The sequence below is a fragment of the Abramis brama genome (genome assembly GCF_963993115.1).
Source record: "Abramis brama genome assembly, chromosome: 10".
Classification (NCBI taxonomy): Eukaryota; Metazoa; Chordata; class Actinopteri; order Cypriniformes; family Leuciscidae; genus Abramis; species Abramis brama.
This window is the reverse complement of record NC_139972.1, coordinates 18,128,020-18,153,296: the sequence shown is the minus strand read 5'-3', so window position 1 is coordinate 18,153,296 and position 25,277 is coordinate 18,128,020. Positions and strand designations below refer to the sequence as shown.

Genomic DNA, 25,277 nt, shown 5'->3' with positions numbered 1-25,277 from the left:
ATAAAGCTCTACTTTATGTTTTAGGGTTTATTGCAGATGAAGGTGCTCCACATTCATGAATATAAGCAACGACTAAGGTGTAATTTAAAAAAGCAGGCATACTTACACAGACAAAAATGTTTTATTGTGCCTTTATTTTTCTAGTTGTTACTTTAAAACATACTTTATAATAAATTACAATCCCTAGAGGGACATTCAGTCACAAAATAGCAGCTGTATTAAAAGTAGATTTAGAAAAACGCCACTATAAATAAATGTAATGCAATCAAACAAGACAAAACATGAGTACAATGACATAAATGCATATAAGTATTTGGTAAACAAGATTCTGAGACATCCAAGAAGTGCTAACGGGCTGTCTTGTACTTTTTATAGAAAACAGAACAAGACAGAAATGGTTTATTTGTTGCAGCTTTAAACTTTCATCATTGCAATTCTGCCCTGAGCATTTTGCAAAGTTAAATCTATTTTAAACTCAAAGCTTAGGCCATTATTTTGCTATATATGCTGCATATGCTTGTCTTTCTTTTTATTTTAGTCATAATCTAATACTGGTCTCATCTGGTGGGTCATGAGTCATGACCCTAAAATTGTTTGCAGGTCTGTTTTGATACGTCACGGACTGTGGGGAAATTACCGTTCTAAACACAGACAAATTGAATGGAAAAAATCATATAATTGTGTATGGATTTCCAGAGTTATTAAAGTCATAAATGTAGCCAGGTTTTTTATATTTTTCATCTTTAAAAAAATTTAAAGGTACATTTATAACACTATTATCTTGGCATTAAATAAAAAAAATGTTGCTGCCAGGTTGTATTTTAATATTTTATTACACCGGCTGATAGTGTTACTTAAATTCGACATATTTTGTCTTTTCTGACTGCCGTAATTAATACCTATCTTAATACCTATCTATATATATTTTATTTTTTAGATAGGCGTGGAAACGTGGTTGTTTTCTTCTGCTATTGGAACAAATTTATTATAATTATAGATACACTATAAATATAAAGTTATATTTAATATTTGTTATAAATATAATTTATTTTAGCAAATTCACTTTAAATGATTATTTCCTGTATTTTTCCTGTTTATTTTTTCTGAATTTATATGAATTATATTTTATATTTCTATATTATTTCTGAATTTCTTCATAAAAATGTCATGATGATATTCTCATTCAAATATCCCTATCCCAATTTTTAACAAATTGCACCCTGATTATCATCAAAGTTTGTGTGTCCAATCAAACTGTATGTTATTTTGGTGCAAATTTGCATAATTTGGCAGAATCTAGTCAGATTAGGTAGATGCCAACAATGTCAAATTGTGTAACATTGTCAAGTTGTTGGACCTATGCAATTTATGGTAATATTAACTAATATTTTCAGATAATTAGTTAAGGCATGTTTTTCAGTCACAGCTATAGTTGCTAGCTGTGTTGGGTCACCACTAGATGGTCCTGAAGCAAAACAAGGTGCTCGAACTTGGTCCAAGGGCTGTTACTGTACTGTTACGATAAGGCCGTGAGATGTCCTGCAGTATATAACATGCCTTTGAAAGCTGGATTTATCACTGTCAGAAAGACAGTGCTGTTCAAAGTTAAAATGTCAGTTCATGTAGGAGCGGCATCTTGGCTGTCTGGGCCGTCGCTGACTGACGGGTCGGTGTTGATGTGGTTGATCTCCAGGCTCTTAGGAGACTCTCTCAGGAGACTCTCGACCTGGCGGAACACTGAAGCCTCTCTGTATTTGTGCAGATGCCCCAAAACCTCCTGCCCAGAAAACAGCACACATTTAAGATCAGTCCTATCCTACGGCATCTGCTACATCCCAGTGAATTACTTGACAACAGCTACTGAGAACGTAAGGGGCGAATATGGCAAAATAAATCAAACTTGCATCCTCTGTGAAAATCCCAGGACTTGGCTTCTGCACTCTTTCCAGCAGAAGACCATCGAGAGCTGCGTCTGACGCCAAATCTTTCGTCCTCTCGTCGTCTGGACTATCAGTTTGTCCCAGTCTGGCATGGAACAGCTCACTTAGGCCCACCTGTAAAACCTGGAAATGGGGACAGGACATGAGATCATTAGCACATTCATTCTTGTCTTCTTCAAGCTGTGCTGGTGTGAGGCAATTGTATGAGGCACCTTGAAAAAGGCCCTTTGGAAGGCAGGATCAGAGTCTGTTCTCATCTGACTGGTGGAAATGTGTGCAGCACAGTGCATGAGCAGCAGAGAAAAGCCACCCACTGACTGCAACCTCCGACGGCGAACAAACAGAGTCCTCTCTTCCTCCTGAAGACATAGGGAGTGCTAAGTGCACAGGGGTTTGTATGACAGAGCTCTAAGTGTGCTTAACATGAATAAATTATAGCTCACTCGGTGACTGACAAATAAGGCAATTTAACCTTACTGCAACCAAACTAGCTGTGAAACCAATTATATCTCAGGGAAAGTGGTGTTAATTATCACTTCTCAAAGTGTGGTATATTATTAATAACTTTCCATATGTTCTATTTTTCGCTGGTTCAATATGTACATGCATAATTTTAGAAATACCTGATAATAGAAAGAGTTGCGGAAAGCATTGTTATTGTAGTTGTTGAAAGGAAGACTAGAAGCCAGTTGAAGTGTTACTGCTGGTATCTAGAATGAAGAAATCAAAGCTGTGAACAAACTATTTCTTTAGGCTATTTGCATGAAACCACTGCACAATCGTTTAAAAGTTTGACAAAAGTGACAGTAAAGGCATTTATACTGTTACAAAAGTTTCAAATAAATGCTGTTATTTTAAACTTTCTATTAATCAAATAATTCTAAAGAAAGATGTATCACTGTTTCCACAAAAATATTAAGCAGCACAACAATTTTCAGCATTGATAATAATAAGAATTGTTTCTTGAGCAGCAAATCAGCATATTCGTATTTCTGAAGGATTTTTTTTTTTTTTACTGGTTCAGTTAAATGATCTACCTGAACAAATCAAAGATATGCTGTATGTGCAACCCAACAACGTTAAAATACCTACTGTTTTTGTCATGTCACTAAAAAAATTTAAGTAAGTAACGTTTTGTTAGTTACTCTATGAGAATCACACATACTGTAAAAGCAAGTGAGAGAAAGACAGACAGATCCAGACCATTTTATATAACTGAAGGTGCTGGAGGAGAAACTGTCCATGCTGGCAGAGCAGAAGCTCTCGTGGGTTGAGTGTTTCAGAGCTCACTAGAATCAGCTCTCCTTCGCACTCCCACTGTGCATCCATGAAATCCATGAACGACCGGCCTGCACCTGAATGCATGTACCAACACACACCATTTAATGTGTCACACGTTGATCACTCTGCATCTTTGCAAACTTTAACACAAAATAAAGTTGTTAATTAATTACATTCTCACATCCCTTTAACCTTTAAGAAGATGCTAAAATAAAGCTCAAGTTATATTTCGACTGACATGTTGATGGTTCTCATGGCTTTAAGTCATCTGTTGCTACACTAATGACTTTGCAGTTGTGATGAGTTCAGATTGCACGTTTCAGTGGTGATAATTAGAGCCTGACCCGAGGGCTGGATCTTCAGCAGGCCTCTATCTCTGGCACTATCCCTGAGCTGCTGCTCCACTTCCTTCATCAGCTGGAAGAGAGGAGATAGCGCTACTAGTCTGGACCACTCTTCCCCTGCAACACCGTAAAACAAATACAGAACAGGAAAATAATTACTTTTTGTTTCCCAGGTTACTTTAACACTCTGGATATGACTTGACTCTTACTTTCAGTGTAAGTTTAGGAATTTTTTTTGGCCATTTTATTGACTACAGCCAAAAATTTAAAGGTGCGATCACATTAGAGAATTTTAGTGGATGTACGAGCAAGCTTTCTGTTGGATAGCATGGCAAATCCATGTGACTTACTTGAGCTAGTTTGAAATCTCCATGGGGAAATCTTTCGCCCTCATACAAAATTGATCTCACCTCACTGCTGGCAAAATAGACTTTCAATAAAACTTGGCTGTCTGTGCAATAGAAAGGCGAAATTTAATTTATTTTACATGAAATCAAGTGTAACGTCAGTTCTGGCAGGTTACGTTAGTCAAGCTCACATCAGCTGACTCTCAGCTGATCCACGTCTACCTGATGATACGACGCCTATCACTGTATACATATATAAGCTCGTCAATATTATCAACAGCTATTGTGTTTCTCAGGAGCAAATTCCCTCTTTTTTATGTTGCCTGCCTTAGCAAACACGCTAATAGCCTCAATAACTACTTGGGTCATGTGCTAAAGCAATGTAGCAAATCATGTTTTTGCTTCACTGTTCTCCTCTTGTTAAAACTTGGATTCAAGGTCAAGGAAACTTTTCTTAAACACAAACTGCAAGTTTCACTCAAGGTGCTCCAGTAAAACGCTCTGACCTGCTAGCTTTGGGATACTGATGTTTGCGGACAGACCAGGTTCCTGGAGAGATTGGACATCTGAATAAAACAAGAGAGAACATCATGTCGCGATCTGAAATGAGGATGCCGGTAACATCTCTGACTTAAGACAGCCTCACCCTGGCTGCGGTTTAGATGTGTTTTTTCCTGGCTTTTCTGAGTGTAAGATGGGTTTGACAGAGAAAGAGAGGGCACCGTGGCATTCTGTTCACTCGCAGACGGAGTCTTCATTTGATCTTTAAGGGATTGAGTCGAGACACCTGGCGTAGCCAGAGACACAAACACAGCTGTGAAATTCTACAGTACTGACAACCAGAGTCTTGCTATTTATTCTGTGCATTCAAATATACCTTTCATAACAGACACAGATTCGGTCCATGCTCTGGAAGCGATTTCCCGGCCAAACGCCCGCTTCCCTTTTGAGATAGGTTTGACAACTGAGACAAAAACATGATTAACGTTTCAATAATAAGGCATAAATGAGGATATTGTACCAGAGCTTTGTTGTGGTTGTGTGCTGGTAGACTGGCCAAGTGCTTTGCTTTCCTCCAACAGCTGAATAAGTCGTTCAAGACAAGGAAGGATTTTCTGCTGAGTCATGGCTATTACTTTCAGAGGGTTCCTGACACCCTTGGGCTTCAGCACACCAAAATCTTTAAACCAGAATGTGCCAGACACCAAAGACTGGAGGAAGAGAAACAATTTAGTATACTGTCAAGGGAAAATATTGAATAAAGTCTCCTAAAGCATTGTCGCTGTTTGGATTTAAATAGGCAAATGCTTAAATGAGCAAACAAGTCTATGATTGGATCATTATTGCAGTGATTATTATGTTTCTAGGATGTTGTATGTTTGGCAACAGTTCTTCTAACCCTAATTGATTGAGTTTGTTGCTTTTCATTTCTTAAACAACCATGTAGGAAGACACAATGACAATGTCAAGATTCATCAGGCTCAAATTGTGAAAGAATGGTTGACAGGAAGCAGGAATAATCATTTTCACACATGAATTGGTACCTCTAAGTCCAGACCTTAAAGGGATACTCCACTTTTTTTGGAAATAGGCTCATTTTACAACTCCCCCAGAGTTAAACAGTTGAGTTTTACCGTTTTCGAATCCATTCAGCCGATCTCCGGGTCTGGCGGTACCACTTTTAGCATAGCTTAGCATAGATCATTGAATCGGACAAGACCATTAGCATCTCTCTCAAAAAAATGACCAAAGAGTTTCGATATTTTTCCTATTTAAAACTTGACTCTTCTGTAATTACATCGTGTACTAAGACCGGCAGAAAATGAAAAGTTGCGATTTTCTAGGCTGATATGGCTAGGAACTATGCTCGCATTCCTTCGTAATAATCAAGAAACTTTGCTGCCGTACCATGAGTGCAGCAGGTAATTATATGACGCAGCGCCTGAAAATAGTCCCCAGCTCGGTAACTTCCAATGTGACCGGGACTAAGTTTGTCTAACCTATTAGACCTATTTTCAGGCGCTGCGTCATATCATTACGCCTGCTGCACCCATGTTACGGCAGCAAAGTTTCTTGATTATTACGCAGGAATGAGAGTATAGTTCCTAGCCATATCAGCCTAGAAAATCGCAACTTTACATTTTCCGTCGGTCTTAGTACACGATGTAACTGTCTTTTTTGAGAGAGATGCTAACGGTCTTGTCCGATTCAATGATCTATGCTAAGCTATGCTAAAAGTGGTACTGCCAGACCCGGAGTTCGGCTGAATGGATTCGAAAACGGTAAAACTCAACTGTTTAACTCTGGGGGAGTTGTAAAATGAGCCTATTTCCAAAAAAGTGGAGTATCCCTTTAAATTCATTGAAAGTCTTTGGGATGTGCTGGAGTAGACTTTACAGAGTGCTTGACTCTTGCATTGTCAGTACAAGACCTTGAACAAAAATCGATGCAACTCTTGATGGAAATAACATCACAACATTTATTTCTATCAAGAGGTGCATCCATTTTTGGTCAATATCTTTCATTCTTCCAAGCCATTCTTTCACAATTTGAGCCTGATGAATCTTGACATTGTCATCCTGGAATATGGCCATGATGTCTCTTCCTATATGGTGGTTTAAGAAATGAAAAGCAACACACTCAATTAATTAGGGTTAGGACTGCTGCCAAACATATACATGCTAGAAACAAAACTGCAATAATGATCCAATCGTAGACTCTTGCCTATTTAAATCCAAACAGCAACTTTCTTTTGGGCCGGGCAGTGTATATACAAAACAGCTCTAAGGATAAACCAAGGACATCGCTACACAATTATCGGTCAGTGCCACAAGCATGCATTACACATCTAGCCTCCGGCACATGTTACCTGCGCGGTGTCAGCACGCAGCTGGCAGACCAGACGAGCACTGTGGAGAGACGAAAGCACAGCGTCCAGCTCTGCTTGTCTCTGCATTAATTGCTCCCACAGTTCCTGCTCCCTCAGTTTCTCACCCTGTGATAATCACAAGACATCGTGTTATATATCCTAGAGCAGACTCCATTAAACTGGAAAATGGACAGTGCAAAGCCAGAGTATTGGCAATCACACCAATAGTCACACAAAGGATGTTAAGCTTCCAATGTATTGATCTGCTCATTCAACTGTTTAACAACGTAGTAATGAGCTCAGCAGATTTGAATGTTTCTGTTTGAGGGTAAGAGTTTCAATGTGAAAACAAGCTGACCAGATGCTGCGTTTCCTGTACTGATAGCTGATCCCGGTCCGTCCGCAATCTCTCCATGGACACACTCGCATGGTTCAGCACGGCTTTAAGCTCGGTGTGCCAGTAACACTGCTGCTCCCACTCCTCCTCGTCTCCTTTAAGGAAGAGTTCACATAGAGATGAAACCTTTTATGAAACAAAGCTGCTTTATGAAATAAAATTGAGGGCAATATTGTTTTCCAAAAAATGACAGTGACATCTAGCCAACAAACTCTCAAGGTAATTTGTAACTTTTTAACATTTTTGCAAACTGGTGACTTTTTCAATTCTTCTGAAGTCATATTATAGCTTTATGTGAGGAACATTCTAAAAGTTATGTTACTCATTGATAATTTTCTCTTCCAGCGAGTAACTCGAGAACCGCTGCGAACAGATCAACTGAATCAGTGGGTTGAACTCAAAAACCAAATAAGTAAAGGAATCATTATTTTGAACTGATCTGTGATCCTGATCCTTGTTCAGTATTGGGACTGAACAATTTCTTCGATTTGCTCAAAAATCAGTTCGACTCACTGGTTCAATGATTTGATCTTGAGTTAACTGCTTACTGGAGGGGAAGATTATCAGTGAATAATTACCTAAATCTGGGTCTGTTCCTCAGATATATATACTTTATTGTATGACTTCAGAGGACTTGGAATATAGTGCACAGGGAGTTTAGACAACTTTTACATATATTTTGCGGTGGGTGGGGTGGGGGGGTTGATTTGAGCAGCCATAGTCACTATGACCTGTCACTGAATGGAAAAGCCCTGTGTAAAGAAAATTCTTACAGTTATTACTTTTTTTCCACTTAAGCAAGACAGACATATTAGGGCAACATGAAGGTGAGTAAATAAAAACAGAACTGTCATTGTTGAGTGAATCTCTTTAACGCAGATTTTAAGTAAGTTGTCAAAAGCAGTCTGTTATTTGTCTATATATTATACACTAGGCCTAACGTTCAAAAGTTTGGGGTTATTACGTTTTTTTTATTTTTTGCAAGAAATTAATACATTTAGCAATTATGCTTTAAATTTTGCATTGACATTTTGACATTGACAGTAAATACATTTATAATGTTTTATAAAAAAATATATATTTCTATTTAAAATAAATGATTTATTTGACAAACTATTTATCCATAAAACCTGAATTTTTTCCCCACAATTTCCACAAAAAACTGAAGCACAACTGTTTTAAGTACTAAGACATGTTTCTTGAGCACCAAATCATCATATTAGAATGACTTCTGAAGGATCATGTGACAGACAATGAAGTTGTAAAGATGCTGAAAATTCAGCTTTGCAATCACAGAAATAAATTTAATTTTAAAATATAATAAAATTGAAAATAGTTATTTTAAATTGTATTTCACAATATTAGTGTTTTAATTAGTGTAAATACACCCTTGGTGAGCATAAGAGACTTACCGAACAAGAATTATGAATGCTATTTTTTGAATCTTTAAAGCATGACCGTTGAATGCGCTCACAGTGGGAGTATGAGCGTGAGGACTGACCTCCTGTGAGAGCATGTAACACATGGGCTGGTAGAAGCAGAGATAACTCTGAGTTCTGGAGAGCTTTTCTCTGGGCCTCACACTGAGCGCTTTCCTGAACCTCAGCGGCAGTCTCCCTTAGCTTTTCCCTTAGCTGCCTGTCGGTGTCCATCCAGTCTATCTGTTTCACACACACACACGAACATGCGCAGCATCTCATTTAGGATGCAAGGATGGTGGAAACGCTTTCTATCACTCTGACACTCACAGAAATAAAAACAGACACTTGGTCAAAAGACTTGCATTTTAAATAAGCCACAGAGTGCAGTGCCATCTCTGTGGAGTCAACTCACACAGTCAGTCTCATGTATGGATGTGGATAGATAGCGTTTAACGGCTCTGTCAAAATCTCCCACCATCTCTTCTTCCTTCAGTGTCTGTTCACGCCAGTAATTGCCCCGCGCGCTGCTCTCCATCTGGAGGGTTTCCACCTGAGGCAAACAAATACATTTTGCAAACATGTAAACACCCCCAAGCCAAATGAGCTTTTATGTGGCTGTGATGTGATTTAGTTCGACTTCGCTCACCATTACACTGTCTGGGTTTTCTACTAAAGTCAGAATCTGGGACACAGTTACAGGAATCACAGTCCGCTTCCAAACATCCAGATTGGCTCCAACAACTGGAGCCAGCACCCCTGTCACTGGGTCCACCGTCTGCGATCCAAAACGTATGGGAACCAGCCCTGAGAGTCGTAATAGGTTAACACCTAGAGATTAATGTAACAGGATTTGGACATTCCTAGTAACCTCCATTACCTTTTCCATCTGCATCCTCCATGGTTCCTGCCAGAGGCACCATGCAGCCTGATACCCAGTCCAACTGAGCTCCGAGAACTGGGACATGCAAACCCGAGCCTCCGGGGTCAGGATACTCCAACCCGGGTAGAGCTGGCAAGGAGAGCTCAATGCCAGGCAGCTTGATCTCCCCTAAAAGAGCACAAGCAGAAAGGAGGCAAAGTTAAACAATTTGAAAAAACGCAGTAGATTCTGCTTTAATCTGATTAGTGTAAATGTTAAGCATACAAATAAAATAGCAAACATTATATATATTAAAAAAATTATGCACAAAAATATTTTATAAAAATAAATAAAATGCAAAAATAATAAAAAGTTTAAAGGTTCAGCTTTTCTATCACAGTAATAAATTACATTTTAAAATATATTAAAATAGAAAACAGTTATCTATTTTACTGTATGTTTGATGAGATCATTTCTGCCTTGATATTTCTTGAGTAAGAGACTTTTGAATGGTAGTGCATCTCATAAAACAGTTCTTTACATAACCTGAAGTTAACACCACTGTAATCATAAAAGATCATTCTGAAAGTGATCTGTGATCTGCAACTGAGAATAAGCAACACACAGTGGGGGTCTTCATCGACTTAAGCAAAGCATTCGACACTATAAATCACAGTCTGCTATTGTCAAAATCATACAACTATGGCATTAGGGGTCCAGTTCATCAATGGCTCAAAAGTTATCTCAACAATCGACAGCAGTTTGTTCAAATTAATGGTCAAAGATCTGAGTTAAAAGATATAATATGTGGAGTTCCACAAGGGTCCGTTTTAGGCCCATTACTTTTCATTTTGTTCATTAATGACCTCTGTGAAGTTTCTAAAGTATTACAGTTTTTGATGTTTGCTGATGATACCAATATTTTCTATTCTGGAAATAATCTGTCAGAAATTACAGAAAATATAAATTCAGAAATGGGAAAAGTTAAGAAATGGTTTGACAAAAACAAATTATGTTTGAATTGGGAGAAAACAAAGTACATGATTTCTGGTAATTGTAAAAAGAATGAAAACGTAAGAATAGCAATTGAAGGAAATGAAATTGAAAGAGTTAATGAGATTAAATTCTTAGGTGTTATTTTGAATGATAAATTGAATTGGAAAGAGCACATAGTTTATATTAAGAGTAAAGTTTGTAAAAGTATTGGGGTCTTGTATAAATTTAAAGATGTTTTAGACTATTCTTCATTGCATATGTTGTACAATTCCCTAATACTTCCATATTTTGGATACTGCACAGAAGTCTGGGGTAATACATACCCTAGTAACACAAGATCTCTGTTTTTGTTACAGAAAAAATCATTAAGGATTATCAACAAGACAGGCTACATAGAACACACTAATAGTTTATTTGTAAATTCTGGACTTCTAAAATTTAAAGATTTGGTTGATTTGAAGATTTTGATTTTTATGTGGAAAGCTAAGCAGAGAGTTCTGCCTATGGTCTTGCAAAATGTATTTACCTTTGTATCAGAGGAAGATGGGCATAGAAGGCAATATCATTTTAAAACTCTTTTTGCACGTACTACACAAAAACAGATGTGTGTGTCTATTTATGGAGTTAAACTGTGGAACACCTTGGACTATGAACTGAAGTGCTGCAAAAGTGTTTGTAAATTTAAGAATTTGTATAAGAAAAAAATACAGGAATGTTATAAGAAAAATTATGACTAACATGCTTAAAATGATGATAATTAAGTGTAAAGATAGGTATTACTGAAAATATTTGGTGTTTGGGGTGAGGATTGGGGTTGATCCATTTATAAAGCAGCTGTTTTTTATTTTTTTCTGATGTGCACAAATAAGCGACAGGTACCATAAGATTTTCTTCTTCCTGTTCCTTTTATTTATTTATTTTTATTCGTTCATGCGCGTATGAATGAATGAATGAATGAATGAATGAATAGATGAATTTATGTATGACTTGTGCAATAAATAAATAAATAAATAAAAGTTATTGCACTGTTTGAATGAGATCCCATCCCATATTAAATGACCTTTCACTAAGCTCTGCCCCCTTGGTTAAGAATGAACTGGAGATGTCTGTGAACAGCATGGTTTTCAGTAAAATTTGCACATAAAGTGGTAAAAATGGATTGGATATTATTATTACATGGACTGGAATACATTGTGACATAGCAAAGTATTTTATTTGCCATTTTACTTTAAAGAAATTGTTCAGTTACGCAGTAACTTGATTTAAAACTCCAAAGACTGCAACTCAGAATGAAGAAAAACACTTCAGCACACACTCACAGTCAACAGATAAGAAAAAAAATTGAGATTAAAACAGATTGCATTAGTATAAAGGAGGAAGTTACAAATATTTCTAATATTTCTAACATCTTGGTACTGTGAACTCTGTGAAGTTACTTTGGACATAACATTTTTGGATAATTTCCACTAAATTGTGTAGTAAACCCTAGTCTGAGATGCAGACAATTTGGTTATCTACAACTGTTTATTAATGTTTTTAAGGAGGGGCTCAGCGCAGGGTAAATCGATCATGATTTTACAAAAGTATCAACAGTAACCATTTGTCAGAATGGAACATTTTTGTACTGACCTAACCTTTATATTAATATACAGATTTTGTACTGATATTTTGTAGTAAACAGCTCTTACCCACCCACACTACCACCATTCTCCACCACACCCCTGGCCTGTTCCTGTACGGCTTCCAGACGACTCAGCATCTGCAACATCCAATGTTGGCTGCTTTTCCAGGCCTGTTCCAGCTCAGATGTTCCTGCCGAGAGTCTATCGAGGTCACCTTGTAGATCTGCGGCTGTTGAGCTCCACTCATCACAGCAAACTTGCATGAGCTCTGCCACCCGCAAGCAGGCGCCCAGAGCCTGGCTGTCCAACAGAGCCTGGAAACCCCCAGCATGAGGCACCACCTTCCCTCCTCGCACGCTGCCTCCACCAACCCGCACCATCCGGCCGCTCAAGGGCTCAATGAAGGACTCGCACAGGAGAAGTCCCCCAACTGGAAGTACAGCCCCTGAACAGACACAGTCATCAATCAGGCTGTTTGAACGTGCTGAGATTCTTTCAACATACAGACAACGGACCTGTGTGGGGATCGAGACTGACCCCCGTGATGAGCACCAGGTTGCCTGTACGTGGGTCCAGCATGGGAGAGCCAATCTGAATGGGCAGCCGCATGCGCGAGATGGGACACATGTGCACGCCACCCAAAGGATAAACCAGTCCTGTTTGTGGATGGATGGTGACTGCCAGAATAGGCACCAGAACACCAGTGTCATAGTCACACATGGGTCCTCCAAGCACCAGCCTTTGGCCTGAACGAAGCCCCCGTAGTTTGGAAGCAGCATGGATTTCAGCATGGCGGGATGGAGGGTAAGGAATGAAAGGCAGCAGGGGTGATTCCCATTTCCCCACCTCACCTAAGAAGAGAAAACCATTGCAGGTGCCTCACCGTAAACTTGATTTAGCAAAAAGCAGTTAAAAAAGTTTTAATCAGATTACTGTAAACATTAAACTTACAACAAGTAAAAAAAGTATAACTTATAAACATAACAACTAATGAATAACATTTTTTAAATGTTATATTTATATTACTTCCTTACAATGTTTCTTCATTGCCATCACAACATAACACCTAAAATGACCATAAAAATGACAAGAACAACTCTAAGGCTTAAACAGCCTAATACACGTTTTATTTAAAAAAAAAAAAATATATATATATATAATAACAAATAAAAAATAATAAGCATCACATTTTTTGCTTTTATGTCCCCTTGTATTTACATTCAAGTGCCTCACTGTCACCTGGTTTCTTTAGCAGGGGTCAAGTGCTGCTGACTGATCTTAACTTGTACTGAAAACAGAATATTTATTTAAACATACTAATAAGCATATTAAGGGACTCACCCACACAAGCATCGGCTGTAAAGACAAGGGTGGAGGAAGCAGGATCAAAGCCCACATTTCCCGCCACAGGCAGTAGTTTGCCGGTCTGGGGGTGCAGGAAGAAGTCTGGGGGCACTGGCATGCTGTGCCCACTGGCCAATAACATATGGGCATTAGAGTTGGGTTGAATGAGGCCTGTGAGCGGGTCTACATGAACGGCATCACAAGCCCTAACAGATCCGTCAGGAGCTGTGGAGGGTAAAGGAGTGCAATTTTTCTGTGTTTCCACAGACTTAAATCAATCAGTCAAGCCACATACATGCCAAGTTGAGCCTCAGGGCACATTTGTCAGGATTTGACCTGCAGCCAAACGAGTGCTATGTTGTAAAATACTTCCACCTAGTGGTGTAGCTGACTATTTTCTGTTCAAATTCCACTAGGGGGCGTGATTGCACAGTCACTGACTGAAAGCATTCTCACCATATACAAAAACATGAGGTCTGAAGTATATGGTTAATATCTGTAAATTCTCACACAAATGTTTTTAATAGTTCTTACCAATGGCGTCTTCCCTACTGAGGACCGATCCAGTAGCAGGGCATAACAGCTGTGCTCCAGTGCCTTCTTTAAGCACAACCCAGGCTCCCAGCCTCTGGCTCTCCACTGATACCATCTCAGTCATCTCATCAGCCAGCACAGCTACTCGCTCCAGAACACTGCAATGCACAACATATACCCAAGGAAACTGATGAAGAAAAATTTTAAGTAATATAAGTATTATTTAAAATATTGTATACACACACACACACACACACACACACACACACACACACACACACACACACACACACACACACACACACACACACACATTCTTGTACATCTATCTTTATGAGGACATTCATTGACACAATGCAATCTCTAGCCGCTTACCCTTACCTTACCCATCACAACTAAGTGCCTACCCCGAACCCTTACCCTAAACCTAATTATAACCTTATCCCTAAAACCAAGTCTTGACCCTCAATTGCAAACAGGACTTAAAAGGGGTCTCAGAAAGTGAGGACCGGCCAAAATGTCCTCACTTTACTCTCTTTGTCCTCACTCCAATGGTCTAAAACTCAAACGGGTCCTCACAACGATAGCTGATAGTACACACACACACACACACACACACGCACGCACACACACATAAATACTATAGTAAAACTATTGTAACAAGCTACCAAAAAATAAATGTAAATACCATAAAGAGATACTATTGTATACCATATGCAATACTATACTATAATATTTTTTGCAAAAACTAAGGTTAAGGAATGCCAACACACAGGGATGAGAGGATTTGGGCTTTGAAGTGTCTATGTGATATGTACTGTGTAAACAGAAGGAGGTGCTGAGGGAATTGAAGGGTTGTGCATTGGCTGGGTATCCAGAGGCAAGAAGTCAGACAAACCCTGGTTTTGTGGTGGCCTGGCAGTGTCATGCAGTTCATGGATTCAAGGACACCTTGCTGCTGTCTCCAATGCTTATGTTATCTGATGTGCCTCATGAGTTCAACACTGAGGTCATAGACATGAACTGAGGCTAAATGTCTAGTTTCCAGTCCTCTCTATCTTCAATGAAACCTACTTTCTTTTCATCATGATAACATATAAATCTTACTACAGCCAGGCATATCGGATTTAGACAGCACATTCTAAAATACAGGTCCAATGTCATCACAGTAGTCACTGGACAATCAATCCTAAAGATCAGATCTGAAAAACGATCACAATTGTGTGCAGAAAGTACAAAGCTTTAAGCTTCTCTTTCGCTTTGTGATTATAGATCTGGAAATGTGATAAGAGGGCTGGGACGAGGATGAGACGAAGGGATTCTCCACCATTTATTATGGGGAAATGTTGTTTTTAAGAAACCATTTTACTGTAAGTGCACAGTTGCTTTCGAATTCAAATTACAAAGTAACACAATTTTAACAGATTAATCCGAATTTAATTCCTAAAAGATTTGTCTTGAGAGGGGTCTTCTTGAGATGCCTCCTGTGTGTGTACACAGACAACTGAAAAAATGACAGAAGTAATACAAGAATGTACCCCGGCCTGTATGTGAATAGCCCTTTACCTAAGCTGGCTGAACACAATTAGATAATACCAATTTAGGTCAACCAATTACCAAGCAATGCTTAATTTTGTTCAGTCTGTGGTGTAGAAAGGTCACGTTGGCAATTAAAGAAAAACATGGTCAGGTCAAAGTGTCTGAATCATTTTTGGTACCAAATGTTATACATTTTACTGGTAGTCCACTCTATGAAGAATTTTTGGCTATAATATGTCACAATTTACTTTATTTTGCTATCCTGCACCCACTAGTAAAAAATATCAAAAATTATATCTGGTGTCTGAATAATGTTTGGTTTGACTGTATATTTGATCAAAAATGTATTATATTTCTAAATATTTCTTATTATTATCAATGTTAAAAACAGTTGTGCTGCTTAATATTTTTGTGGAAATCGTGATACATTTTAAATGTTTGAGTAGAAAGATCAAGAGAACATTTATTTGAAATAGAAATCTTTTGTAACATTATAAAAGTCTTGTCAATTTTGATCAGTTTAACAAATTCTTGCTCAAAAGAAAAAAATCTGAAAAAAATCTTACTGATCCCAAACTTTTGGACGGTAGTATATGCCATTTAGTGTGATTATCTAATCATTGGGTACATCATACAGTATGATTAATTTGATAATAGGCCTATATTTTAATCAACTGAAAAGCATTTATGAACCATATTTTTGTTTGAAGAGGGTTTTTTTTCAAGCAGAGATAAAAACAGACAGATACATATCTGCCTCTCCATGACATACTGTTGCTTGATGTGTTTATCCCAGAGCGAGGTCTGACCCTCAGCCAGCAGTCTAAGAAGCCTGGCGCTCTCCCTCATTCGCGCTCTGAAGGTCTTCTGCATGGCCTGCTGCGCTCTCATCTCCACCCGCAGGATCTGCAGCTGACTGTCCAGTAGCTGTGTCAACTGATTCCCCAGCGCTCTTCGTCGCAGCATCTCCTGCTCCACCTGTCTCTCCAAACCTTCAGTTTTCCCTCCAAACATCCTCCAGCCAGGGTGGAGCTCTCTCAACTTCCCCAGCACCCCCTGGTAGAGCTGCTTCACCTACACAGGGTGCACGTTTCCTTCAATGAAACAAGCTTACAAAGGAACGCTATACTTACAACTCATTTTACAACTCAAGCCACACACTTTTCGCCCCAGGGAAGTAACAATTCACTTCTGTATCATAGTATCATACAGAACAGTGAAACAAGAGAGACTGTTAATTGCAACCGAGCATCTCGGTGATGCTATTCTATTCTATTATAAATATGTCTGAACTTTACGAGGGTGATATTTGAAGCTCTGAGGATGGGAATTAAGACTTGTTCCCATGGAGTCTCACCTCTCCTCTGAGCTGTCCGAGGCGTACTGTGACAGACACGCTGTGCTTGAGCAGGATGTCGTAGAAGGTGCTGGAACTGAAGGCTTCAAGATCCACTTGCTCTTCATAGTCCCAGAACTCATTTGACACCAGAGCCACCGCTGTGGACAATGCGAGCACAATCTGTGGGAATTCTAACTATGGACAGAGCTGATATAATACCATAGGAAAGCCAAATGTGTCACGCACAATAAGTCTCTTGACAATTATTGTTTTGAAAGCAAAGAGTAATCTTTGCTAACTGTGTACGATGCTGTCTAGTACTTTTAGTGTTTGTCAAACTGAGATATAGTTCTGCCAAAACAGCAGGGATATCCTCAAAACTTGCACCACATCAGGGTAAAATGAGTCAGTTTACTACTGCAGTCACAAATGTAGCCTGATAGCATGGTTATCTTAAGCAGATAAAGAATCTTGTCAATGGATGTTCAAATGCTACTTGGAGCAAATAAAAGAGCTTTTGACATCTTGGGGTAATTGTTTTCTCCTTTATTGTGAAACATATGGGGATTCCTTGTTCAATGGAATGTCCCATGTTCAAAAATCAATATATGTCATGTTTGTTCATTTTCTAACATGGAATCTATAGGAAAAAAAGTGACTTTCATTAATAAAACATTTCCTTTTTTTCTGGTTGTTGGGCACCCATTACAAACGTCTTTTTTAATTTCTAAATTTCAAATACAACAATTGTATATTTTATAATATAACATTCATATAAAATGTGTTATTATCTGCTACCAAATTGCATGTTTGTACTTCGGGGAAAATTAAAAAATAAAAATTTAAGTAGAATGCATCTAATAATAATAATAATAAAAATATTTTTTATCTAATCAGAAAATTTCAAATCTATGTTTGGGTAACATTTTACAATGAGGTTCTAAACTTCTGATCAAAAGTAGCCTATGGGGTCAGTAAGATAAAAAAAAATAAAAAAAAATGTACACTTTTATTCAGCAAGGAAGCATTATATTGATCATAAATTACAGTAAATACATATATAGTGTTACAAAAATTATATTTCAAATAAATGCTGTTCTTTCAATTTTTCCAATAATCAAAGAATCCTGATTTTTTTTTTTTATCAGTTTCCACAAAAATACAAAGCACCACAACTGTTTTTAACATTGATAATAAATAATGTTTCTTGAGCAGCAAATCAGCATATTAGAATGATTTCTGAAGGATCATGTGACACCAAAGACATTTTAAAATATACAAAAATAGAAAACTGTTCCTTTAAATTGAAATAATATTTTTACAATATTAATAAATATACTGTATTTTGATCAAATAAATGCAGCCTTGGTGAGCATGAGACTTCTTTCAAAACATTTTTTAAAAAATCTGTAGTTTACTTTATGTAAAATGAACAATAACCTAGAGTACAGTTCATTGTTAGTTCCTTATTTAGCAATGTTTGTTAGATTATGTGAAGTCTGTAATCTTTCAACTCATAATATGATATTGGCTGTGCATGAGGCATTAAGGACAAGGATCCTGGGATGTACAGGCTCAGAGGTGATAGAGGTGACAGGTCTATTTGTGTGAGAATGTGAGCGTAGCCCCTGGCGGTACTTAAAAAAGGTTTACTTGTGTCTATAGTAGGTTACCTCTCTGCACTGAATCCTCTGTCAACCCCACCTGCAGGTTTCGGTGTGTTTTTTTCACAGCCACCACCCTGGATCCCTTCGATGAATAGTCATCCATGTTGTACCTGAGCTGCAGATGACGGTACCTGGCCTGAGCTGGCAGTTTCTCAGGCCAGCCGTACTCCCTGAACAGGATCTGTGAGGACGCAGTGCCCAGTCACTTCAATAAGTCAAGCTTTGTTAACCCCAAATTTTTCGTTTAAGCCTCCCATATCACTTACCAATATTGTCACGCACAAGCACAAGACTACCACAGCTCCAGCTAAAAGCCCACCGATCATCGGCCAATCGGGGCGGAGCAACAGTTGGCGCCTCTGCGCGATGCCCATGCGAGTCAAATGATGTGGGTCAGATGGGAAGAAGGTTCCAGTGTCATAACATTCTCCACCTGCAGGCACTACCCTCACATACTGAAAGGACCAGACAACAACATCTACCAATACACATGAAGGTTGATTTATTTTATTACAACCAGGTCTTAACTTTTTTGCCCACCAGCTACTGTGGCTAGTGGTTTTCCAAAGTTACTAACCATTTTCACTGGCCACAATTTTAGCATCGATACTATGAGGAAAAACTGCCATATAGATATTTTTAATATTATCTAATAATTTGGCAGCAGGTATATTAGGGTGCTGTCACTTTAAGACCTGACGCATGGATAATTGTATTGTTACACATGCGTTTTCCATGTGTAACAGGAAAACGCATTTTGACCTTTTGACATTATTTTGTGTGTGTTTTACTGTTAATAAGCGCTGAGGCAGCTCTTGGTGCACGCACTTTGGGTGTGAGCACAAAATCTGCGGGAATAAGTAAAATGATGCGCAATAACGTGCAACTCTGCGCCGAAATTCAGTAATTTTGAAATTAGCCCAAGTTAACTGTGATACTAAAATTCACTTGTAGCATTCAAAACAATTGATGTCAGGTTTTAGCATTTTATTTTTAAAGTTATTTAGAGTGAATAGTATAGAATTTTAATATTGGATATATAGTGGTTATCGGCCACAACATAAAAACAGATCACAATACCATGTGCCTATGTTGGTTGCTGCTCAGTTTGAAGGCATACACCCCAGGCTCATGGAGACTTATGGAGAAAAGGGAGTGGGCAGATCTTGCCAGTTCTTGGTCCTGTGCCAGTAATCTGAAGGGTCCCCAGTCAAACGCAGCATTGGTGTTGTACAAGCTGTCCCTGTGAAAAAAGCAGGATTCCCTCTGTGACAATCTGGGACAGTGAAAATGAATGGGCAGCACATGAATCACATGTCAGCATGTACTTACACATCATACTGAGGGTAGTGCTGCTGGGTCACAGTAAAGAGAAGAATATCCCCAGGAAGTAGACATGCTGTTGGGTTCAAGACTCCTCCAGGCCGCATGTCGGATGTACCGAACGCTGATGATTTACTGGACCAGTGAGAGTCCCAATCTTCCTCTTTGTCTTTGATGTTTCCTAACATGACAAATCTCATTAGATGTCCAATATGGTATCTGGAATATACATATTGATGTATTAGATACCTCTGTCTGTATCTAAGGGCTCAAAATGGCTGTTGGTTTCCTGGCTGTGGGCCAGAATCAACCTCCGGACCTCGACGGGGACAGCATTGAGCAGACCAAAGAAGCCTGTCTCTGCACAACAGCAAACAAACAGCAGGCTGCTGATAAACCGTGGACACGAAACACTCTGTACTTCCTGCCCATGTCTCTGGCCACTCACCCCCTGTTTGCACCGTATACACAGGCCTAGAGAAATTGAGCGGCACATTGCATTCCAAGCTCCCACGGGAGTCCCAGTACTTCAGGACGGTCTCCAGCATGCCTCCCGACATGCTCACCTTTTAAGAAAACACAAGGATAGTTTAATGGCAAATAGGTCAGAGTGTTATCTTACCGATGTTTGTGAGGTGCTCTCACTTGTGTATTTAGGGCTGTATTACACTCTCAATGTCATGTGCAAGTCCCTCACATTGTGTACTGTGTTAAAGTTATCCAGTCATACTGTGTTTCCTTCCTTTTTTGCTGTCAGTCATCCTATGGATTATGATACTTGAATGAATAAAAATACTAGATCAACTTTTCGCGTGTTGTTGAGGATTTGTAGTCATATTATACTTTTACAGTACTTTTGATGTTTCCATTGTGTTACTCTTTATAAAAAATAATCTATATATTTTGATTTATTTTTCTTAATAATAATTATTACATTTATATTTTAAATTATGTTACTTAATTATTGTTACTTTTTATGAGAAGCAATGTATTAAGTTTTTGTGCTACTTTTTTTTTTTTTTGTTGTTGTTGCATAAGTTTATACCCCGACACAGCAGTGTTGTTATTGTAAAAGTCACCATGAAATCAAAATGAGCAATTCTTAATTTTTTACAGAATGTATAGTGTTTATTATAAATGATTTATCAATGCACAACATTATTGTTTTAAAAATTAATCTGAATTCATAATATTTCATCAAAAGCGTTAACCTCCCCTCCCCCTCGAAGCGGTGTAGCCAATGCTCTCTTCATGACGCATTGGCGGAGAGTGGGACTAAATATTTTCCACAGCTAACTGCAAACTGGTATTCAGATCTGCCTCTATTTTGTTAGCAACGTCCAACTTTCTACAATCCAATCAATTCCTAAAGGACGAAATCAAGTCCTGCCCTACATTTGTTCTTGTTCCAGAAGCTGTTGGATAAGCATCACAATAAATAAAATTATTAAAAATCGTTTACATTTGAAATAAAGCTGAAATAATATGTAAATATTAGATGAAAAATTAACTGAAAAAAAAAGGGTAAATAAAATAAAAGTACTAAAAGTACTAAAACTAAAATGGAAAAAAAAGCTAAATAGAAATATTTTTTTTCAAAACATAAAATATGCATATCTTTTATATATCAAATTTTTTTTTAAAAAATTGAATAAATACAATAATTGTATATAGAATAAAACAAAAAATACACTGCACAGTTTGCATAAAATTATAGAACTTTTACATAGAAATATAGACTTTTTATGCACCAAATCTGTTTTTATACTGAAAAAAACAATTACATTAAACAACCAATCACACTGGAATATTATATTTCTGACAACAGCAAAAAAACACACAGAAAACAATTTTACTTTGCTGTATTTTTTTTAAACATAAAACTCCTACAATACGTAAATGCATGCACCTTAAATATACCCATATTTTAACATGAAAAAGGGAGAGGTTTTCAGTTGTATTTGTCAGTAAATAAAGATATTATGGTGAAAATTTAACAAGTAACATGCGGTTTTTCTTTTTTTTCTTCTTTTTTTGCATATTGCTTGTAATGTGTTGAGGCCCGTTCCCACCAAGAATGATAACTATAAAGATAACTAACGATAACTATAGCATCCACAACAGCGGACGATATCATTCTGTTTATGCGTGCGCTGCAGTTTTGTCGTCTGTCACTTTAAATGCTCAAGTTCGTTACAGCGGGATGGATTCTGATTGGTTCAGCTGGAAAAAATTATTCTGAAAGTGATTCCAACTATATTGTTTCTCTGTGCGAAATCCTAGTTGTGGTGTGGACTCTGATATTCTTTTATATTTATAATGATATCTTTATCGTTATAGTTATAGTCATTGGTGTGAACAGGCCTTTACCCCCAAGACTAGACACTACTCTAATGTTTTGGGCCTCCTTACTAACACCAAATCACGATGTAGATGACCTGACCTGTTGATCCAACTCGGTGTAGAGCAGGTAAAGACTTCCAGTGCAAACCAGCTGCAGAACTGGACTCGGGGTGTTCCGGCACCAGCCCACACACTCAACTCTGTCTGACTCAGGCCTGGACAGACCTCTGCACACACACAGACCCAGGGAGCCATCGTAGCCCTCGTACAACTCAGTAGATGGACACGCCTGCAAGCAGGTACAACATATGACCTATTGATCAACGGGGTCATTGGGCTGCAAGAGTCCAAGGGTAAGTCACATGTCACGTTCAGTGTGAGGCCCCTTATGTGCATAATAAGAGTTCATGGAGAAAGGTATTTTACTTTAGAGGCAACTGGTCAACCATTCAACACTAAGAAAACATCCCATATTGGATGCCCTTCATGAGCAAAATAAGCGAGTCGTCACACACCATTCATAACATTTTTACTGCTAATGACCGAAAGAGCAAGTATGTCACCATCTGTGTGCAAACAGCATGACTGTAGTACCAAATTCTCAATATTATCTCAGTTTATGTGGACGCTCACCTGCTGGGAGCAGTAATGCTTCCATTGCTTGTGGTCTAGACATTCTCCATGCTGGTTACGTGCTCTTCCATCCTTGCAGATCTCATAGACCTTCAAGACACAGGCTTCTCCTTTCTGTGTGTATCCCAAACTACAAGGACACTGTCCGTCACTGGCCTACATTCAGGATTGGGAAGATGTCAGCCGTTAGAGACAACAAATCCTGACTCATTTCCCTAGTGGGTAGTAACTGATGAAAAGATCATTCAGCAGTCATTGAGAGTGGTAACTAGATTCCCACTGGGCTGAAACATGAGCTTCTGTCAGAGCAGAGGTCTGCAGATTGTTTCCCTACAGGGATGCAATTAGCTAGAAATGCTTGGGAACTTATGTAAACAATGCAATAAGTTCTTACCTGGAAGATTTGACCCTCTCGCAGACATGTACAGCTGTCCTGTCCAGGCAGAGGCTGCTGTGACCATGGCCCACAAGGCAGGCAACTGCTCATGCCTTCTCTAGGTCCATAGTGATGTGGTGGGCAGCTGATACAGCTGTTTATGGTTGTGGCCCAGAAACTTGGTCCAAATGTTCCTCTGGGACAGGGAACTGGACCCTCATCTCCCTCTGGGCAGTAAAAGCCTTCACAGTGCATAAAAGTAGAAGGTTCTCAAACCAATAATCTTGGTTGCTCCAACAACCAAACTCTTACGTTTTATATTTAAGGTTTTCTTCAACTACATTGGAGCCAGTGGACTTCTAGACAATGAGTTCCTAAAACACATTTTTCATAACTAGTTTAATTTGTCTTCAGACATTGTCTAACGTGATGGAAATGACGTGTAAAATAATTAGAAATAAAATCACTTATTTGTCTTCATTCATTTCATAACTAGTACTGTATCCTAAATAAAAAAACAAAATAATATTTTTTTTTTAATATAATTTCACATTTTTTTTATAATTTCACATTATTACAGCCTGGTTGGAAATGGCTTATTTTTTTCATAATTTTAACAATAAATATTGAAATGGTTTATGATTATTTCACTATTTTTATGTCATTGTAATTTCAGTAATACATTTTTATAATGCATTTTTACAGTTTAACATTGAAAGATTGGGGTTAGAACAAGGATAAAATATTATTATTAATGATAATAAACATATACATAAATGGTATTTAAAAAGTAGCCAAAACACGTTGATCAAAGCCTGGTAAAGAATTTAAGACAGTTAATTTGATGTTCGTTAAAATAAATAAATAAATAACCTCTGGGACTAGACACCCACTTGATGAACTTTCACCTCGTCATGTCCCAGAAAAGTGCAAGTTACCTGGTTTGCAGGAAAATCTTTCAGGAAGTCTTAGGTTAATGTTTGATCCATCAGCAAGGCTCAGTCTTAGGGTGAAGAACCAGCAAAGTAGGTAAGGCCAGAAGAGGCAAACCCTGAAAGAGCACATCATTTCATTATGTTGTCCAGGGCTCAGAGACAGCCCGAAGGCATACAGGAAGCTCTTTCCCTGCCATGCTGAATGATTCATGAACCGTCTAGAGATAAAGTATCACACATGCCAATAGGTAGAAAGATGCAACCTGATGCTGCCAGTTTAGATTACAGGCCACAGTGAAACCATGAAACTGATTAATTTTGGCTGTGCTTTAAATGTCTTTCAGCACATCTAAAAAACAATCATTCACAAGTTGCAGGTTTATGAGAAAAATCCAAGTCCTATCAGACAGTTTCTACTAGTGTGCAATTTCTCGAATAGTTTGGCAGGAGAAGTGAACATTACAGGCACTCTGTATTCAAACAAGCAATGGGTCACTAAAACAACAAACCTTGTTTTTCACATCCCTTGGCTTCATTCCTTTGATGCACCCCATAGGCGAGAAGGCCATGGTCAGCCTAGTAAACCAATTGCTTTATCTGGGTTAAAGTTGAATCTGCAGGATCCAGAGCCTTATATCACTACAGAAGGGAATTCTGTGACTTATTTCTATGTCATTTCTGTTGGAAAGCCAAGTAGGACTCAACACAACTGATAAAACGAAGCCAAATTTCATTCAGGTCAGTTCACTGGGTGAACTTCACAGGCAACATAAGTCCTGGGACAGAAAGTATGAAGTCCATATCATAATGTTATTATGCGCTTTTGTAATTTAAATAGAGGGCTCATGTATCGAAGTTTTCAACCCTGTTCACTTAAGTAAGAGCTGTCCAAATACCTCTGGTTAGTAGTAAACATATCCCAGTATTGACCTCGAAAATGACGTCAAAATTGGCCTTGGTGTGACATCACAATCACAGTGGCTACTCTGAATCTGCGTTGTTGGAAAAGCTTTGAAGAGGCGATCAGCAAAATAGGTTCCTGACGCCCATCGTTATCAAACTGACCCTCCACAACCTCTGATAAGGAACTGCTTTAAATGTGGACTCAGTGGAAGAATTTCTGAATTAACACAAAACACTTACATAAGCTAAAATTGTTACAATCTTT

At 38.3% G+C, this 25,277-nt stretch overlaps 1 protein-coding gene across 2 annotated transcripts; it reads right to left on the bottom strand.

Moving 5' to 3' along the window:
• Positions 1-115: 115 nt before the first annotated feature.
• On the bottom strand, positions 116-24,537 carry LOC311091160 (uncharacterized protein). 2 transcript variants are annotated; one of them, XM_084126950.1, is made up of 32 exons: positions 24,113-24,537; positions 23,193-23,416; positions 22,799-22,954; positions 22,266-22,454; positions 20,271-20,388; positions 20,072-20,182; positions 19,832-20,003; positions 19,580-19,742; positions 18,766-18,954; positions 18,506-18,680; positions 16,851-16,990; positions 16,266-16,567; positions 13,955-14,112; positions 13,418-13,645; positions 12,592-12,927; positions 12,147-12,521; positions 9,477-9,647; positions 9,246-9,403; positions 9,012-9,149; positions 8,680-8,839; positions 7,140-7,273; positions 6,782-6,907; positions 4,934-5,123; positions 4,790-4,855; positions 4,559-4,699; positions 4,419-4,478; positions 3,566-3,682; positions 3,144-3,295; positions 2,564-2,650; positions 2,153-2,299; positions 1,905-2,063; positions 116-1,777 (listed from the first exon to the last, which is right to left on the bottom strand). In XM_084126950.1, the coding sequence occupies exons 1-32, from the start codon at positions 24,318-24,320 to the stop codon at positions 1,619-1,621; spliced, it is 5,409 nt and encodes a 1,802-aa protein (XP_083983076.1). In that variant the 5' UTR covers positions 24,321-24,537; the 3' UTR covers positions 116-1,618. The 2 variants fall into 2 exon arrangements, with proteins under 2 accessions (XP_083983076.1, XP_083983077.1); XM_084126951.1 differs by lacking the exons at positions 116-1,777; positions 1,905-2,063; positions 2,153-2,299; positions 2,564-2,650 and having other exon boundaries at positions 3,155-3,295; positions 3,460-3,682.
• Positions 24,538-25,277: the final 740 nt, after the last annotated feature.